At 37.7% G+C, this 14,918-nt stretch overlaps 1 protein-coding gene across 3 annotated transcripts in view; it reads right to left on the bottom strand.

Moving 5' to 3' along the window:
• Nucleotides 1-6,159: 6,159 nt before the first annotated feature.
• The window catches only part of ARHGEF3 (Rho guanine nucleotide exchange factor 3), a 103,373-nt gene continuing 94,614 nt past the window's right edge, over nucleotides 6,160-14,918 (bottom strand). For all 3 annotated transcript variants that reach the window (XM_027884789.1, XM_027884791.1, XM_027884792.1), the window contains 8 exons: nucleotides 13,094-13,264; nucleotides 12,099-12,161; nucleotides 11,660-11,756; nucleotides 11,483-11,559; nucleotides 10,374-10,631; nucleotides 8,825-8,995; nucleotides 7,456-7,642; nucleotides 6,160-6,507 (listed from right to left, as the gene is read on the bottom strand). In XM_027884789.1, the coding sequence (XP_027740590.1) occupies nucleotides 6,161-6,507; nucleotides 7,456-7,642; nucleotides 8,825-8,995; nucleotides 10,374-10,631; nucleotides 11,483-11,559; nucleotides 11,660-11,756; nucleotides 12,099-12,161; nucleotides 13,094-13,264 (1,371 nt within the window). In that variant the 3' untranslated portion in view covers nucleotide 6,160. The remainder of the gene's footprint in view (nucleotides 6,508-7,455; nucleotides 7,643-8,824; nucleotides 8,996-10,373; nucleotides 10,632-11,482; nucleotides 11,560-11,659; nucleotides 11,757-12,098; nucleotides 12,162-13,093; nucleotides 13,265-14,918) is intronic.

The following is a 14,918-nucleotide window of genomic DNA, read 5'->3' as shown; positions in this document are numbered from 1 at the left end:
TTAGTTTTACAAGTAACTAACAAAACATTAAAAGCCCATAATTTGTTTTCTTTGTTAAAAGCATACTAGTGCTGTGGCTGTTAACAAATGCATATATTCATTAGCTACTTACATCAATTACCTTCAATCCTCATAACTGTAGCTATTTACACTGTCACCTAAAAAGCAGCTACTGACCTTAAAAATGTGAAGTCTGCATGCTTGCAAGATATGCAAGGAACATGTGTGTTTTAACCTGGCCATTTTATTTTATCGATCTCTTTTTAGATTACCTGTAATTCAAAACATATAAGTAACCTAGCAGCTCACAAATGGCCTGGTGCTAGTGGTAGCCTCGAGGGTGATAAAAGAAGATAAGCTAATAATTATTAGTTCTTAGAAGTCTTTGGTGAGCCAGCAAGTTTAAACAGTGTAATTAGTATCTGTAACTATAATTTACATAAATTAGAGAAACACAGTAGCAAATATTTCTTTGCAGAAACATGGTGTTCCATTATCTAGACATAATAAACCCCACGAAGTGTTCATCCTACGGATAAATCAAGACTGTCTTCCTGAGAATGTGATGTCCAGCCTCTGTGAGGATTCAGTGGTGGTAAAGAGGATATTGCAGATGAGTTGGTATATTATTGGAATAATTTCGCTGTGCTTTACTTTGTTCAAATAGAATTTCCATATACAAGAAAAAAAATGGAAATACCAAGCTAGTGCTACTTAAGGTTGTGCTGATCCATTATACATCTCCAAATATGTCAACCTGCTTTAATAAGTTTGAATTGCCAAAGCTGGTAAAATCACTTCCAGGCTGTGCACGCCTCCAGTATACAACTAGTTCAGTTGGTGTTTGGACCAAAGAAAGCAGCAAGTCTTGCCTATTTACCAAGCAACACACAAAGAAGTTTTCCTCATTTACCACTTGCTTTAAAAACATGTCTTTGTAGTTGTACAGAATTATTTTTATGTGTTAATTAACATAAGTATCTATGTCACAAAAACTACTAAGTGCTTGATAAATTATCTAACAATTCCAGATCATAGTACCACTATGCATTTTAAGTCCTGATGGATATAAAACAGGTACTAAGAATCCCAGTTCACAAAACAAAGGTTCAATGAAAAAAACATCATAGGAAGAGATTACTTGAATACTCTGAAGTAAAAAAGGTTATAAAATCTGTCACCTTACTGTCTCTCTAGCTTCTGGTTTCTGCGGTTTCTGATCCTTGCCAGGCATTCAACCACGACTCCCTGGCTTGCACCAAGTGGTTTCCCACCCAAGTACTGAGCAGCTGCAGATTCCTTTGATTCTGAAATCAGATGATATGTAACACATTAGTAATACAGATTTAGATCAGATTAACAGCCACAAAATGAGACATTTTCCAGGGAGGGTTGTGTAAGGCCCTTGCTCAAGGAGCAAACGTGGGGTTTGCTCCAGACAGTACCTCGGCATTCCTTTGTGAAAGCAAATTTAGAAATACAGAATTACTCAATCTGAGCATATTATTACAGTTTAATGTAAATAACTAGAAACTACTATTTTACTTTACAGAAATTGCTCTAATGATGCAAAACACATCTCATTCCTTCAAATGTTTAAATGCTAATTTAGTGCCGACTAAATTTCAGGTGCCAGAAGATCAAAGATAGGAGAACTGTATCGTTAATCTTTCTTCAAAGACCATACAAAGAGAGGCACCTTTGGAAAATTCAGAAACAAGACCTAATTTACACACTTGGAAAGAGCTTTAGTATCATTTACCAGCCATGGAGAAAATATGCCTGTGATATTAAAAGGTGAGACAAAATGGGGCAGGCTTGACTTGGCTCTGTAAGAGCAGGGATAAGTAGCAGAAATTCACCTGGTGCTTTTTTAACAAATTTGTGATCCTCAGGTGAAAGTTTGAAAATACCTACTTGTATTTTTAAAATACTTGCATTTTATCATGATTAATATGTTTAATATCTTTAAATTTAATGTAATCAAATCAGCTCTAAAAATACATCATAATTTCCATTAGATGGCACCATCAACCTCTAGAGCAGATTACAGTATTTTAAAATCAGTATTCATGAGTAAGCATTAAATATGGAAGGACTGTCCATTCTAGATCTGGAACCCCCTTTTCAAAGGAGAAAAAATCTTCCAGATATATGAAACTCAGCTTCAGACTCTGTTAGATCCTGGCAACCAAGCATTGTCTGGGAAGTGCTAGGCAGTGTCACCATAAAACATCAACTTTTTCAAAACCTGCAATTCATTAAACTGGTACCTTTAAGTTCTGACGTAGCTTTTAAATTCTAAAAATTTTGTGAAACCTCAAGAAACCTGGTTTCCACCCCCCCAGAGGCATTCCTAAGGCAGTATCCCTGCTTCAGGTGGATCATGCTGAATAGGAGAAATATGTTCTCTGCCTTGCAGTTCAATCTTTGACCTATCCTTTACCCAGATTCTGACAACTGATTCTTTGGTACTGAGCTTCAGAGACCTTAAACTTACTGCTGCAGGTGTCTCATAACAGACCTTTGTTTTCCAGGAGATAAGTCTTCATCCTGGTGTTGTCCTTTTCAGTGCTGCAGAGCAAATCTAGGGAAACAAAGGCCACGGAGAGAAAATTTTTTTTTTTTTTTTTTTGTCAGAGGATCTATGTAGTTCAAAGACTTCCAAGGCCATTCTCTTTGCTTACCTTTCCTTCTCAGTCGTGACAATCTCTGCTTTTACCTTCTGGTTCATCAGGTCTTTCCATTAGCTAAGACTACACTATAGGGATTTACAGTGCAAAGATAGAGGATATGCTGCAGCTGTGAGAACATAACCCTATGTTGCTAGCAGAGGATATGCTGCTGTGAGAACATAACCTTATGTTGCAATTGTGAAAACATGATCAGTTCTTCTGATGGCCTTCTGATGGTACAAGGATGTGAAAGATCTACCAAGAGAAACAGTAGCAAAACTAGATATACAAAACAGGGTCCCAGTAGCAGCTATCAGAGTGGGAAAGGACATAATGTTAGAGAAATAGAGCTAATAGAAGAGTATTGTTAGAACACTGTGTAAAAGACTGCTGCTTGATTCAAATAAATGGCTGATCATCATATTGGGGTGCTGAGTCGTCCGTGCTCACATGAAAACCCCACACTACACTGACTGTCTTCATCAGGAACAGAAGAGCAAACAGTTGCTAAGATTTGTCCAAAAGGGACAAATCTCCCACATCAGACCACTGCTCTCGAGAGCAGGACACCTCATCACTCCCTCTTCTCCCAGAAGGTGAGATCCAGAGTGCTCATACCTCAGATTCACAGGAGCACCTGCATCCCGCTCCTCATGTCGCCATCCCCACGTGGTGATCCTGGAAGCACCGGACACCTCAGTCTTGTCACTGCTGCAACCGCTCAGACCCGACTGTGCCGACACCGGGATCACTGACTGTGATGACCACTTGGACATCTTTCTGTACATTGCTTTTCCTCCCTACTACACATTCATCATTTTATGTTTTACCCATCTGTTTTGGTACATTTCATTGCCCATGCCCACCCCACCCCTCCACCACCCCAGGCCTCTCCTGCCACAATCCAGTCACTCTTTCAAAAGCAGCAGCATTTTAAAAGTGCTAGAACTGAAACAAGCTAACCAAATCTAGAATTATATTAGTGTTCTTGAGCTGGAAAGCTTAATCCTTCAGGTGATTTGAAGAGAAAAACCCAACATTACTAAGCTTAGATTAATCAGTAGCTAAGTGCATGTAAACTACAAAGCAGAACAAATCACTTGCACTCCAGAATGTTGAACATGAGGTTAAGTGGGCGGCTAAATGATAGTAAACAAATGTAAATTAATCTTCTGAGATTCACTGGCTGGTTGGTGGCTTTTTACATACCCCAGAATTAATCAACTCAGTATTTTGGAATAATATATTAGTAGAGATGTGATCCCCAAGGAATCACAAGAGAGAAACTGATGACAGGATGTTAGTTCTTTGTTCCACCTACTTACTAAATTAATTATTTAACACAGAACTTTGGGGAATGTGGTGAACTGAGTACAGTGACTCCTTTTTTTTAATACTTTGTATCTAGCAAATTAGATCCAGATATGAACACTTCCAAAGGAACCAGAAGATAAGCCTTGGCCACTTATATTGAGCCTCACTGTCTGTACTTAAATCACTTCAATCTTTCTGCAGTCTTCTTGCACAACCAACCAAAACAAATAAAAATCAAAATAGTTTAATGTAATTTATTTGAAATGCTTCCAGAAAAGTTTAAGGCCATTATTTAAAAAAAAAAAAAAGAAAAGAAAAGGCAATACACACATTCATTCTTTCTTCTCAAAGAAAAGGCAATACACACATTCATTCTTTCTTCTCTATCTGAACACTTTACATGCTTTTATCTCTTTTCCAACATTTTGCTGAACAGCTTTGCTATTCCTTTTCTTTTGTAGATTTTTGCTTTCTCCCATCTTCACTGGCATACTCATTCAGCTCTAAAAATGAAGCAGTTGAAATAAATTACAAAGCCTGAAACAGAAAAGAAAATTGATTTTTTTTGAAAAACTATAAATACAGAAATACGTTCTATAGGGTAAAAATGCCATTTTCTTAAAAAATAAAACCACCTTGTTTTATACTGTTTATCATCTTGTCACACTGATTTTTGTAATGCACATCAGCATATATATATGTAAGATACTCGACACAGTACATTTTCTGTAAACTTGTACATCACAAGAAAAATATTTTTGGCAATAACTTAAGTTTTTCTACTTTTGTTGTGACGAGTACTTTGCACAGGTTATCTTGTGTGATATCAAGAATCATTTAAATTTATTAATATATCATTTTCATAGCTTGCCACACAGCACTGGCATTATCTCATATAGTAAGAAATAAAATATCACCCAGGGATTCCTGAAAGTAACAGGATGTTTAACTGTTTTAGACTGCATTTAAGTGACTCATCTGCTTCTCATTATAATGAGTAGATTAAATCAGCCACCAGAAACACAGTAATATTTCCAATTACAGCATGAGATTAAATGCAACAAAAACTTTTAAAACAACACTTGAGGAAAATAAAAAGGATGTAATACATCCTAAAGGAAAAACAATTCCCTTTTTGTTTAAACTTTCTCTACATAATCCCATGGGGTATTTGTAGAGCACCATTTATATAAAATCATCACTTAGTTTTAAAAACCAACTACATGTAATTGTAAACAGACATTTACAGAAAATTAAATGTTTTAACATTAGTTCAGTGGTGTTTAAAACCAACAGTGGAGGTCAGTGGAGTGCAAAATGCTGAAGAGGGCCTATTCACAAGCAGAAGCTCTTTTCCATTATCCTGTTTGGGATAATATATATATGGCACTGAAAGCAAACTATCAGCTTATTTACAAATACCCAGTATTCTCAGCGTTTCATTTCATTCAGTGCTGGCTGCAGAGGTTTGGTTGGGTTTTTTTTCACTTGATTATTTTTAGCATTACATGCTTTGACAAATAAACCACATCACTACGCTGACCACCTGAAATATCCACATTTTAGTAAGCTTGGTTGCTGGCTTTTAGGACAGCACTTCATTTTGAAAAATTAATCCCCAAAGAGTCCCTGGTTCCACGGCCTGCTGTTTACAGTTCTTGTTGATTTAGTATCACAAGAGTTCAGACAGGTTATTGCAAGATAGTTTTCTTTTTATCCAAGAAACTATTTTTTCCTTCCATGCCTTTAAGAAAACTTATTATCTTGACACCCCATACTGAAACTCCATATTTTGTCCACATCTTTAGCTGCCCCACGAAGGGGCAAATAAAGTACTTTAAATCAGGAAAGGTTATTTATGTAATGCATATATAAACAGTAGTTTAGAGATTCTGTTTACAGCAGGACACTGAGAATAACTGGTCAAGTACCTCTTTCATCCACTTTAGGTGTTTATGGACTATAATCACAGGACATGAGTTGCAAGAGATTCCAGCTTATACAGATGGGCAGTCACAGTACTACACTCACAGGAACGAATACAAGAAGGACTGCATTGACGTCATCACAAAAAATATTCTAAAAGTGCTTCTCCAAATGGTTCCATATATGGAATGCAAATACTGTACAGGTAAGAGACAGACTTTCTTCCACGAGCTGTAAAGTTCTCGTCAAACATTGGTTTCTATTTGCTTTTCACGTTCACAAGAGTTCGTCTGCTCCATGCGCTCGCAGTCGCCGCTGACCTCGCTGGTGTCCATGCTACAGTCTGACTCGCAGTCGGATTGGTCCATCTGCTCCAGGCCAGGCTCTCCCTGATGAACTCTGCGTCCGATTGCTGACAGCACAAAATGCGCTTCTGAGGCCGGGCCGCCAGCCCTGCCCGCACACGCTGCCTTGTCCTTGGCCTGGCGGATACAGTTCAGCCACTGCTGCTTGTTGAAGGAGTCATTGGCTTGGAGAGAGTGAGTCTGGCTTTGAGAGCCGCTTTTGAAGCTGACCCTGAAGAAGTTTTTGACTGAAAGAAACAATACATATCAAAACCTTGAATGCTTTGGCTTGAATGGATTTTATAATCAAAGCGTATATATTTAAGTAACAGAATCTGCAAACTGTTTGCCTTCATGTGTTTTCCTGCCAATACCACGTCAGACCAAAGAGAAGAGTCTGGGTATCTCCTTGTTTTGTGGGTCAAGATCACAGGACACCACAAACTCTTCTAATAATTTCATACTGCTGGATTAAATGATTTTGGTTCTGCCATGCATGAGCTATCCATAAAGCTTTATTAGAATCAGCAGGATCAAGGCTTTTCCCACACTTTCAAGCCTCTCTTCCTACTTCTCTGCAAAGCAGATTTCCAGAACCTTCACTGAGCACTGTGTCTTGTACCAGCCAGAGACTGCCTCATCTCTTCCATTCTCTTCAGTAATATAGTGGATATGTACAAAGATCCCTCCAAGTTTTGATCGGGTAAGTGAGATTCATGATATCAAGTGAATTTATTCAAGAGGACCCTTGTAATAAAACAAGCATCTTTATAATGACCTTAATTAGAAGGACATTAACATGAATAGCTGCAGTCTTGACACTGAGTGCTACAATATCTGCCACCTGAGTTATGGAACAGCAATCAGTGTCTCCATAATACAGGGAAAGGCATGACAGCTAAAGCTCGAGATCTCCAAACACACTTGTTTATAATTCTGCAGTTTTGCCACTACAGCCTACATATTTCCCCCTTCTCAATTCAGTACAGAAGCAGGTATGTGAAGAAATGATCAGTACAGTGAGCTTTGAGAATGAACCTAAAGGAAACAAGTTACAGCACAATAAACCAGTTTGAAACAAAAATCAAGAGGCTGGATAACGTGAATTTTAGAGAAAACATTCTGACGTCTCACTGGCAGCTATCTCGAGGTTATAATGATCCTACATAAGCCAATAATAAAAGGTGTGGTCTTACTTCTCTCATTGTTGCTGAATGCACCACGGATGGATCCACCCAACCGAACCTCTCCATCCTGCAAATCTTCCAGCACGAGCTCCCTGACGGGAATTGGCTGCCGGTACAGCTGATAGCAGAGCTGCTCGTTGTGGGTGATAGCTCGAGTAATCACCAGCACTTCTTCAAAGAGGAACACATGCAGTTTCTGGTAGACAGTAATAAATAATAAAGCATTATTCCTTTTTTCAGAAAATCATTAAACCAGATTTATTTAAACTCGAGGATGTTATAACCTGGAGTTTTCAACAGTTCAAATAAATATTCCATTCTTCCCACTACATGGCACAACAGCCCACAAGTACATAAAACTTCTAGAATTATTTTTCCCGTCCTCTGCTCAGTTTCTTATGTCATACTCCTTTCCAAGCTGAGGCCTTGAAACGTGCACAACATTTCAAAGCTGCCTCTGCAGCAGCAGCATGTTTATACACATTCTTCTTTCTGACTCTTGCTTTAACTTCTCTCTACTGCCTCCATTAATAAGAAAGAAGCAACCTTACTCATCCAGATATTTTCAATTAACAATTATAAGTGATCTTCTTCCAATTCACATGCTGCTCACAATCAGCTTCACCACTGGAAATATTCACTCTTTGAAGCTCAGAAAATTACTTTTGCTCCTAGGTGGCACAAGTCACCTGTTACCATCTTTACAGTATGTTCCTCCTCACACTGTGCAACCTGCACTGGTTTCCAATAATAAAAAAGTTGAAATTTTATATTCATTTCCCTTGATATCAGGCACTGAAAAAATTTGTTTTTCATTGCCAAAATTTGCTTCCCAATCACAGGTTCTTTGCTTCTAATCTAAATAAACACATTGCTTGCAAGTTTAAGATAAGACAGAGCTTCAGATCCATTTAGCTCACTGTCCCATCTTCCACTGCTCATGTAACTATATAGTAATTACAGCAGAAATATTTCCCAATATGCCTTGGCAGTCTTTTGACATTGAAAATGCCCATCTTCATTCTCTATTTTCACAACAGATGCCTCATTTTATATCCATGAATAGTCCAATTTTTTTTACAACTTGTGCTCTCCTGTGACACATAATCCTGCAAGTATTGCAATTTATGAGATTTACAACTTATCCAGGATATTGTCAGGCCCCACGAGAGACAGAGATACATATAAGCTTATTATCTCACTATACATATTTAACTACTAACAAAAACGATCAGTGTTATGTATAACAGTTAATATTTACCAACTTGATATATGTTAGAGCATAAGGTTTCTCTGTGTATGCTCACAGCTCTTTTAGCTGTCATGCAAAATGAAGATGCCTTTAAAAGCTATTTATGATAAAATTTTTATTCCTTACCACTCCCCTGTTGTTCTTCAGTTCACCATGACAACACAGAGCACGTGAATTATCGATCAGTGAATCCCTTTGGCCTTCTTCAAGGTAAATAAGTCTCTCTTTGTAATACTGGCATTCAGATTCCCCAGTCTTTATGTTGATTTCAGCCACTATGCCCTGAATTATATTTATCTACAGAAAGAATGAAAACATGACCTTTAGTTAGAAGTCCAATGCTCAGAGTTATCTCCTAATAATTTGAATGGTAGCTACAATTTGAATGGTTTAAAAATCTGGCATTTATCTCTTTATATCAGACCAAAACAGGCACTATTAAGATAAACAGATGTAGGAAATATAATCGGAGATCTATTTTTGTCAGCTGAAATGTGCCAATAAATGGCACAAGACAAACAACCTACATTAAAAATGTTAACTTAAAATAGGTAATAATTCTCTGAACACTGCTGCATCACATCAGAGAACAAAAAACAGAAGAACTACCAAGATCCCTGTCCTGCAAAACATGCAGCTAGCCCAAACCACTAAATTCTCAGCTTTTATTCGTTATTAATTACCCTCTGGAAACACAGTAAATTAATTGTATTTTACAATTCCACTATGTGCATATATCTCCAATTCTATAATTGAAGTAATAATATTCTTGCTTTTTTACTTTAAAAAACATGAAAAGGAAAGCTTTGCCTTTTCTATAAAAATATGCTCCTTATCTTGAACATCCTTATGCTGTGCTGTCCTTCAGGACCTCGAGATCAATTTATCCAAAACCTAAAATACAGCTCCTTAACTGGGTATGGAGTTCTGGTGATTTTACTCAGCTCCAGCAGTGATCAGAGGTTGATCAGACCAATCAAATTCAATTAAATAACTGGAGGTGGAACAGGGGGATAGGTCGAGACATACAGGCCCAAAGGGGTAATTCAAGAATCTGCTGATCCCAGGAGATTTATCAGGGATCAGCTTGGCCCACTGTGCTTAAAGCAGATGGCCAGACAGGAAGACAAATGTACTTCATAAGCCTAGGCCAGTGGTAAGAGCCAACCACATACAGTCATTTCTGTTTCTTAATTTAACTTGGCAGATGCACAATTGATGATACAAATCACTTCCAAGATCATCACAAACCTATGTAAGGCTATTGAAAAATTGACAAAAATCATCGTTATATTTTCTGAAACAATACAAAATACAAGTGTAGGAGGGAAGCATTTAAAACCTTTTCTAGAAGATATCAGCAGGCGTTATGTAGGAAAGCAAACATCACTTAACTTGGAGTAGACTGGAAAACAACGTTGAAAGGTAAATACAAAATGGACAAGGATCAGATGATCTGTGTAAAACACCTTCCATCCTATCCTTGGTTTTTACTATCACTTTGCTGTTGAAATAGGTTTTACCTAGGAAAGTGGTGCTAGATACTTTATGTATTAGTTTCAGGTGTACATATTAACTATTTGCATTTTTGTATTTTATGTAGCGTCTCTGAATTCATTAACAAGCTAAAAGTGCTATAATCTCCTAAAAAAACCCAAACCCCACAGGAACTCACAGCTTCTTCAAGGTGCTGCTGATCTGGATGATCATTTGGGGTGTGTCTCAAAATTTCTCTGAGCAGTAATGGGTATTTAACCAAACGGCTTCTTGGGATGTCCAGGAAATTCCACAGGTCCAGTTTGCGGCTGAAAGGAGACTCCAAGCAGCGCTGCAGGAAATCCTGCACTCTGTGATCCTGTTTCTTGTGATCCAGCAAAGCTTTGGCTGCTACTTGGTTGCTGCAGTAGCTGTCGTAGGAGTTCAGGCATGGCAGCTGAGGAAAGGAATAAATTATTCTGCAGCTGAAGAGAAGCACAGTTTGCTCTACTGAAAGTTTCCAGCGATTCAGGATGTCAGAAATTCCTGCTGAGACTCTTTTAGCTGGAGATTTATCCACAGTTTATTGATGACAGCACTTCCAACATACCTAAGTTTTACAAGGGTCCTCAGACCTTGTTCAGAATTGCAGTAATTTAGAAGCACTAGCTGATGTCTCAGTGCCTAGAAATCTCCAATACTATTGTAAAGCATTAAAAATATCAATGATTTAAGACTGAGCACAACTTAATATTTAACTACAGAAGCCTGATGTTAATTGTGAATGGAAATAAAGGCCCAGGAATGAGTACTCCCAAACCTGACCTTTTTTAGATATGCAAAATTCCACAGTCAAACTTCTATATTGCCCTCAAGAACTTGACCAAGCTAAGATGACAAAACTGTGCCTTAAATCTGAGAAAAAAATAACAACTTTGACAACTGGAACAGAATGACATTCAAAACTTTTCAAGAAAAACAAAATACAAATGAGGGCAGATTCTAAAATGACCTATATGTGACAAATTCTAGTCTGCCTCTCTATTTTTGTTTAAAGTATATTAAATACAGCTTGTGTCCTGAAGAGCAAAAGCTTTAAAAACAACGTCCTAGTCTAAATCTTTTCATGGAAAATCCCTGAAAAGAGAAGATATTCCATTATATCTCTAAATAGTTGCCCTACCTTTTAAAAAAATTCTGAGAATAGATTTTTGACCTGTTATGCCAGACACAAAAATCAAACTGTCTGATAAAAACTGTTACAGCTCCAAGCTGGAGTCACCAGATTGATTATGAGTTCTGCCTTACCCAACCCACAAGGATGTGGCCAACGTGTTCTGTTGATCCATCAGGTTTCCTGACTTCTTGAAGTCTCCTAAGAAGATCTGATCATTAGAAAAACAGAAGAGAAACCTCAGTTAATAAAGCAGGTGACTTTAAACCTACGTGCAGTAGCAATGCAGACAAAGACTATTGGGGTTTTACCTTCATGTAGAGGAATTAGGGAGTCCAGTGTTCCAAAAATTTGGTTCAACTCTTGCTCTGTCATTATGGAAAGCTTAAGCATTGGGTCATGATAAGCCTGAAAAGAAAAAAAAAGGGGAGTTCTGTAATTAATATATCACTGGTAGTTGAAAAGTTAGTATTTAAACCTCCCTGTAAGTAAAAACAGATCAACTGCTGAGAATATTTAAAAGTTTCATAACTATATATTATATTATCAATTTTTTTTTGGGGGGGGGGGGGAAGCAGCACATTTAAATGCTTCACAAAGAATGGGAAGATAGAAATATGCTTTGAGTTTCTTCCCCCCCTTACTTTCTTAGCAATTATAAAAAACAAACATTATTTTTAAAGTGTTATGTACCTATCAATACTGTTATGTTTTGTGGGTTTGGGTTGTTTGGGTTTTTTTTTAACATACCTTTTTTGCCAACTTCAGATCTTCTATCAAGTCTTCTTCTCCTTTGGAAAGCTCAAAGATGGCCTGTAAAACAGACACAAATATTCTAAAATATCTTTATTTAATCTATGCTCCACTTACTGAATTGATGTTATATTTTGACCAGCTTAATACTCTGTCTTAATACCGTGTAGCTGATTCCTGGAATACAGCTCATTTATTTGGGCCGTATCAAGGGTTCTGGCTTCTGCCCCAAGACAGCAATGACTGTTACACTGTGCAAACAGTTTCTACAATTTATTTTTCAATAAGCTGCCTTTGAAGTTCTCAATTACAGAAGCTATTTCCGATGAATTCTTGTACATTGTTAAAATTTGCACAAGAAATGCTTGGCACTACTATTGTTTGATTTATGACTCAGTGCCTGAAGTATTCTCAGAGATTGTTATGAACTTTGTTGATACTGCTCAAATTGCTTTTCAAAATAAAAACCCCTTGCTTCTGTAGGAAGCTCTGTATTGACTGCAATATGAACTATTTAGACTTTGTCATGTACAACACATTAAAACCACTGACATGCTCTTTTTATATTGGAAGTTGAACTGAACTGATGGTGCATTTCTGTGTGTATGCATCACTTGATGAATCCCTGTTCCTGGCACAGCCTGCTCATCTAGCATTGCTAGGACAACACCACCAAACACCAGAATCTCTACCATGACTACAGAAGGTGTCCCACAGAACAGGTACACACACGCAGCCCATCACAGGGCAACAGAGCTCAGCCACTTCGCATTTATGAAGGAAATGAGCTGATTTTTATGACAAATATATGTATCTAATATAGCTCGAATCCTAAAGACTAGGGATGGAATTCTGCTTCTAGTGGAGTGGTGACATTCCATTTAACGGCAGGAAAGCTTCAAGTGCCATCTCAATGCCTACTACAATTTCCAACTCCACACTTTAAAGGCAACTTTGGAACGCGCAATTTACGGTTACGAAACAATACAGACCTCTTGACGCTTGATTTCCTTCGATGTGAGCATGTGATTGACACAGACATCGAAGGTCTCACTCCACAGTTTGCTGTCCCTCCGTTTCGTGTTTGCAGGGGGCACATTCCGAGCCCACGGCCGTGGACTGACCAGATCCGGGCGACTGTCACTGCGGAAACTGATGGAGCGCTGCGAACACAGGGAGGGATCGGGCTTCTGGTTAGAACAGCTGCACTTCTCTTGTTTTCTAAGGAATTTATATGCACAGTTCAGTATAACAAATGTATTACCTAATTAGTGTTTACTTTGAACCTCATAGAAGTTTTAGCACTGAGAATGTGAGAGAAATTATTTTAATACATCTTCATGGAAGGCCAGTCCCTCCAATCCCTGCAGTGAACTGTGTCCATGTCCTGCCCTCAACATGTTCAAAACTCATGCAATGCATTCATACACCATGAATCGAGAGTGAACTACAGGGACAATGCAGAATAAATGAACAGAACTGATCAGAGTTTCAGTTCAGTGAACAGGAATTATTCATGCATTACACGTATCTGCCTCATTAGATCCCTAATACTTAAAAATTTAGAATCAATGCAAATTTTAGAGAGTAAGCTCTATGAATACTTTTTTATTAAAGTGTTCTTAATACCTGAAAGCATGTATTTTATTTTTTTAGCTGCTAATCATCAAGGATTTGATTGGTATCATCACTACAGACATGTCCATAAGAGGATTAAATAATTAGTGCCATAATGCTCTAAGTGACCAAACTGGTTTTGATACATGGAGGAACCCTTTCAACTGGTAACATCCTGCCTCTTCAGATGTATGAGATCAGGAACTAATCCACAGAGAAAGGTGTGAAATGAGTATCTGACTGAAATGAGGAGAACAAACTTTAAGGAAAAGTTATCTCAATATTCAGATATTAACATTTATGACAAGCAACAAGCAAGGTTCTTTTCACATCATTTGCTCCTACTTTACTTCTTAGCAGCTGAAGAACTGCATTAAACAATCAGTGCTAGCAGATAGCAAACTGTGAAATAATCACTATTGGGTTCTTCTACCGTGGCATCTTTATTAGTACTTCTGGAGCCTCCAGACTGCTAGTGTGTACCAGCACCTCTGTATCTACTATGTGGTCTGGTCCTAAAATTCAATAAAGCCAATTTTAAGAGAGATTTGAGAGTTCTGTTTGCCTGGAGACTCTTAGAAAAAGCACAGGCTAAGGATGGAGACTTTATGCCCTTACTGTGCTATTTTGAAAAGATTCCTTTCTTACTCCATTAAAATTAGAGGCTTCTTTTTGAGGTCCTACCTCTGAAATGCCTTAACTATTCCACATAGTTGAAATACTTGACATTTTTGTTGTTATTTAAAATGTGCCTTACATAACGCAATCATCTTTCAGCTGCCTTGGGTAAGGATATTTAAAACAAAATAAATTCTCTTCATTTCCAGGTTGAAAGCACCACGTACAAAGCATAAGACTTGAAATTCCCCTCTGAAGATAAGAGCCCATAAAATGCAAACGGTGCCTATAAAAAAGTATGTTTTTACAATATCAGAAGACACAGTATATAAATAAACTCCATGCCTTTTAAAAGCAGCCATTTGAGTCCCACTTGGTATTGACAAATCCCTTAAAAATAAACACACACACATAAACCTTCCAAAACTTTGCAAGTCAGGTGCTAGTCCTCCTTCAAGACTTACAAACAAACAGCCGTGAAATTGCATGCTTAATTTACACTTCTTATAATAAGGGATCATGGAACCTCTTATACTCACATGCAAATGAGAAGATTATGGCACACAGCAAACTCATTTCACA

The sequence above is a fragment of the Empidonax traillii genome, unplaced genomic scaffold (genome assembly GCF_003031625.1).
Source record: "Empidonax traillii isolate 1590-97213 ecotype Southwest subspecies unplaced genomic scaffold, ASM303162v1 scaffold155:size2260171, whole genome shotgun sequence".
Classification (NCBI taxonomy): Eukaryota; Metazoa; Chordata; class Aves; order Passeriformes; family Tyrannidae; genus Empidonax; species Empidonax traillii.
Note: the sequence above shows the minus strand (reverse complement) of the source record. Positions and strands in the feature narration are given on the sequence as shown.